Consider the following 4,321-nt stretch of genomic DNA (forward strand, 5'->3'; position numbering starts at 1 on the left):
TTGAGCTAGATAGAAAACTGCTCTTAAAGAGTAGCTAGAACTGGGCACTCCAGAACGTATTTGAGGACACACCGTGGTAGTTTAAAATATTGAATTTTACACCGTTTTTACCGGCCTCCCATCCGTACTTAAAAGCCACTAGTGATGGCAGGCTTTAAAACTGATACGTATTTGTTCTGGTATTTCACTGCGACACAGACAAAGCCGATTGAAATGGAAAACTGCAAATGGTTGCAGTTGTTTGAAGTCGTAAACCTGCAAACTGCGACGCTAGATAAATGCGCTCAACAGTGCCAGCACACCATATCATAACGACTCCGACCAGCCAAGCACCTTCCGACTCCGATCCGACGTATCGCAAAACTTTATAATTGGTTCATTGAGCGTAATTACTCCTCGTAAACGAGTGGCGCCGGTGCAATATTGACTGCGCCATTTTGCCCTGCAAGCTCAGTGCACGATTGACCACCTGGAACGGTGAATTGAGGGGGGCGTACCCGTGCATCCGGTACACCTAAGAGGGTATGTCGCGGCCACAAAAGAAACAGTGGATCACCGTTAATTTCCCCGTCGAGCACCCAGATGAGTATCCCTGTGCTGTTGTTGTCTAACCCCCACCGATGTAGCTCAATGGTAGAGCTCCCGAAAGGGAAGGAGGTGGTTCAAATCCACCCATTGGTAAAAAATTTATGCTCGAATGCCTTGCAGGTCTCTACATGATTGACATGATATAAGAACCAGCTACAAGGACACAGAGAGATTGGATTGTGTTACGGGAGCAGCTTGAGCATGCTTTGGTGCTGTGTTGGTGTAGGGTCTACAACTCTGCCGATGGTAAAACGCTGATGGTAGGCACTGATGAGACTATTCAGCTTGCCTTCGCGGTGCATATGCCGAAGAATCTTAAGCACAGCGTTGGATCCCTTTGACGGTACGCCCTGCTCGCCTAGGAACACTGTGACTTTGTTTGACGCTAACTCTCCGAGCTGACGTACTGTATCTTTGTAGCTGGATGATAACTCGTCGAGCGCGTACCCGTCTTCGATGAAGAGCCTCATGAAGGCCACGAGCTGCTTGGAATCCGATTTCTTGTGCTTATTAGTACTCTGCCATCCACGCGGAACAGCCGTGTACCACGCAAACCACGTGTCAACAAGCGGTATTGTCTTGGATCGACGGCGACGCTTTACTGGTACGATTTCATCTTCGTCTCTTACTCGCTTGGCTTGATTATCTCGTGCTAAAGTTTCCCCTTCGGTGTTGTTCATTGCAGCTTCTAGCGAGTTAACTCGAGCTTCAAGGCTACGGCTGACCTCAATTAACCTTTCAATCAAGGCAGTTTGATAATTCAACGCAGCGTTGGCCTTTACATTTTCTTCAGTCATGGCTTCGGCGGTGGTATTGGCGTGTTCATTTGACGCTGTGAGCCGTTGTGACCATGCAAGCAGGTTGGTCGTCGTCACTCCAGAGGCTTCCGCACATAGGTGAATTGTCTTCAGTGCAGGTGTCTTCGCGTTGATCTTCACTAACGACGGGTAGTGGAGGAGGAGGGTTGCTGTTAGCACATCTATCACAACAGCGCAGACGTTAAAGGCCTTGTTACCCAGATCATGGCTCGAGCTGAAAAGCTTCCGGCTAACCTCTCTAACCTTTTCTAGTGTTGCAGCGTCGAAGGATTCCAGGGACGGGAGAGAAGATGCTTGCTTTGGCGTCATCCCACTCAGCACCTTAGCAACTTGATGATCTTCTTTAGGGGTGTTGAAGACGTACGCAAAGGCTTTGTTAGTCGTAGTCAAGTTCCAAGCTCCGCGATCAAAGATCCATTGAGCTGCCAGCTCTGAGTCTGCGTTCGCGTGTTGCGCGCCGCCACGACGAAACGAATGTGACGTCAGCGACACTTCGACTCCAGCAGGACCAGCAACGCGATCGAGCACGCGGTTGACAAGAGCGTGGATTCCAACTGTTGGTGTCGCGTGAACAGTGGTGCTACCTGGCGACGTCTGAGAAGAATTCAGGGCACTATTGTCGTCAAGAAGTTCCAGTAATGGTATCGAGGCAGCTAGGTCAACAGGAACGTCCTTCGACCTCACCGGCAAATGGCTTAGCAACGCTGCACACGGAGACTCCTGCGTAATCAAGGCCAGCGCGAGCGCTAGCAGCGGACAAGTCATGAAGTCAGCGTCAGGAAAAAGTGACAGTGACTGCTCATCGGACGTCTTCACGCGGATGAATCGGATAAAGAAAACCCCTCCAGCTCCGACGGAGAGCTGCTGCTTCCGGACGAACGTAATGTCTGATGCACGGCCGAAGAGGTACCACAGGAGGCACAACAACGCAGCATCTTGGTAGTCCGACGCACAGCGAGCCGTTGAATATAAGTAGCGTATCATCTTCTTGAGATCCTCTTTTGTGCACGCAATAGCCTTCTTGACGAACCCACCACTTTCACGCTTGATGCAGTGCTGTTCAAGGGTACGCCCCATGCTGAGCAGCTGTCGTGCTACAGCGCCACCTTGAACAGGATACTCATCCAAAAGCCAGCATTTGACCTGGAGGAAGTATTGAGCAACGGAGTGGCGCGACAGAGGCTGCCCCTTTGCTCCTGCGTGGAATGTCAGGTACACACCAAACTTGTCCATTAGAGTCACTAGTATACTACTCGCGCGACTAGAGTCTGCGACGATCAAAGCCACGACGTGCTCCATGGTAGTATTCTCTAAAGACAGGAAGCGCTCAAACGCTTTTAAAGCCGTCGTACGCGCGCGCTTTGTGTTGGCGGGCTTCAAGTCGTTCAGGCTCACTGTTCTTGGTCGGAGAGGTAGAAATATGCAGGTGATACGTGGCAAACCTTTAGCAAGTATTACTATACACATATCTGGTCGTCAACTCCGACTAGATACGTCGGAATCGCTCAGCTTCCGACTGCACCCTAAACTATAGTTTTAATTGGATATAATTGTATTCTCGAAGCAATTTGATTCGCTTAATGCAATATGAAGAATAAGAAACGATTATCATTGGCTAGTGCGCAACATACTAAAAGTAAGATACGTCGGAGAGATAATGTTATTCATCCATATCTGAAAGGAGAGGCAATTATTTTTTCGAGAGTTATTGCGCGTGTCTATTCGACGTCAGCTGCCAAAGAAGCTGATCCACAAAGAGCCCCCCCCCCTCCCCCCCCCTTGATGGAGAAGACTGTTAAGTGGAAGAAGGGCAAGGGCCCAAAGAAGGTCTATGCCAGGACCTGGCTAGCATCAATCGCCGCGGTAAATGACAGCACGCCGCTGCAAACGGCTGCAACGACATACAGAGTGTCGTGCGAGCCTCTTCGGCAGCGGATTCATGGCCTCGTGCCTCGGAGCTCTCTCGTCTGCCGTTGATTGAAGCGTGTTGCCTGATTAATGCTCGAGAAGGCTGGCGTGTATCCACTGTCACCTGTCAGAATGATGACCGGAACTGTTGGCAACGATCCTCCTGTTTCAAGTGACATACTACCACATCTCTTCATTAATCTGGGGGCATAATACCGCTGCAACAGTCAGACTCGTTGTAACGGAGCGCCAAAAGAGAGCTCTGCGCGAGCGAGACCTCAACCTCAACGCGCTTAGCGCTGTCAATCTTCTATCGTCCGCTTTACCTGCACCGACTCCGCAAAAACGGACACGAGGCGAGTGGGTTGATGAAAACTGTTCTGGTGGCGAGCTTTTAAGCTACGACATGATGCTGGCGGCTGCAAAGGTGAAAGCCACTGTAAAAGCACAGAAGGAAGCTAATAAGAAGTCTGCCTTGGTCGGGAAGCTTGCCAAACAGGATATGAATCTACACGATAAATAAGACAAGCAAGTCGAAAAAGACGTTTCAACGAGAGCAGGATAAAATGTCGAAACGAAATGCAAAGGAAGCACGGGCAGCGGAGCGAGCAAAAGAGAAAGCAGAGGCATCATCGAGGACGCGGAGCTGGCTGGTAAGAAAGAGTTCGGCGACAGCAGTCCCGTCGACCAAAGACGGTCATATCGTGATGTCCTGGCCCGAAATATGTCGATATATACACAAAATTATTAATTTGACAACTGATCCGAAATATGTCCACAGTGGATACCTTGTAAGTGGGATTTGGCCTTTTATTTCGGGATAGAGGAAGTTTGATTTTCTATTTGCCATTTTTCTCCGAGTCGATGGCGGCACTGGGTGTAATGGCGGAGGCGGCGAACGCTCGGCTGTTGCAGGAGGTGCACACGTGAATATCTATCCATCATACCAAACATTTTATAATGTTTTGCTCACGCTACTATTTCGCTGCCGCAGCGCATCGAGATGG

At 49.8% G+C, this 4,321-nt stretch overlaps 1 protein-coding gene across 1 annotated transcript; it reads left to right on the forward strand.

The window, feature by feature from the left end:
- Nucleotides 1-3,188: 3,188 nt before the first annotated feature.
- On the forward strand, nucleotides 3,189-3,837 carry PITG_16612 (uncharacterized protein; the record flags this gene model as incomplete). Its single annotated transcript, XM_002897109.1, has 3 exons — nucleotides 3,189-3,269; nucleotides 3,314-3,440; nucleotides 3,542-3,837. 3 exons carry the CDS (start codon nucleotides 3,189-3,191, stop codon nucleotides 3,835-3,837), a joined length of 504 nt encoding a protein of 167 aa, XP_002897155.1.
- Between the last annotated feature and the right edge of the window lie 484 nt (nucleotides 3,838-4,321).

The sequence above is a fragment of the Phytophthora infestans genome, genomic scaffold (genome assembly GCF_000142945.1).
Source record: "Phytophthora infestans T30-4 supercont1.48 genomic scaffold, whole genome shotgun sequence".
Classification (NCBI taxonomy): domain Eukaryota; phylum Oomycota; class Peronosporomycetes; order Peronosporales; family Peronosporaceae; genus Phytophthora; species Phytophthora infestans.